At 37.6% G+C, this 279-nt stretch overlaps 1 protein-coding gene across 3 annotated transcripts in view; it reads right to left on the bottom strand.

Moving 5' to 3' along the window:
- LOC107474038 (uncharacterized) overlaps positions 1-279 on the bottom strand; it is an 8,501-nt gene that overhangs the window by 6,020 nt on the left and 2,202 nt on the right. For all 3 annotated transcript variants that reach the window (XM_016093627.3, XM_016093626.3, XM_021135229.2), the window contains exon 5: positions 17-101. In XM_016093627.3, coding sequence (XP_015949113.1) covers positions 17-101 — 85 coding nt within the window. The remainder of the gene's footprint in view (positions 1-16; positions 102-279) is intronic.

Here is a 279-nt window from a genome sequence, read left to right as displayed (position 1 = left end):
GGGGATTCTGGTTTACCTTGTCTTCTTATGAGGCATGCCAGTAAACTTGGTGCCATAATTCTTATAACCCTGAGCCCTCTCATTGCTTTGTAAAATACTTTCTGGACACACCATGGAAAAGGAAACAAAATAAGAAAAATTGTAAGTCCATGCAACGAAATTTGAAACACCTCCTACCATGCCCCTACCAATAGGCTTAATCTGTCTTCTCATGAAAGTTGCAGCAGAAAATATGCAGAAATTAAATAATATTTTATCTCCTCACTTCCTGGACATTAA

This window comes from Arachis duranensis, chromosome 2 (genome assembly GCF_000817695.3).
Source record: "Arachis duranensis cultivar V14167 chromosome 2, aradu.V14167.gnm2.J7QH, whole genome shotgun sequence".
Lineage (NCBI taxonomy): Eukaryota > Viridiplantae > Streptophyta > Magnoliopsida > Fabales > Fabaceae > Arachis > Arachis duranensis.
The sequence above is the reverse complement of the archived record's forward strand: the minus strand, read 5'-3'. Positions and strand labels throughout refer to the sequence as shown.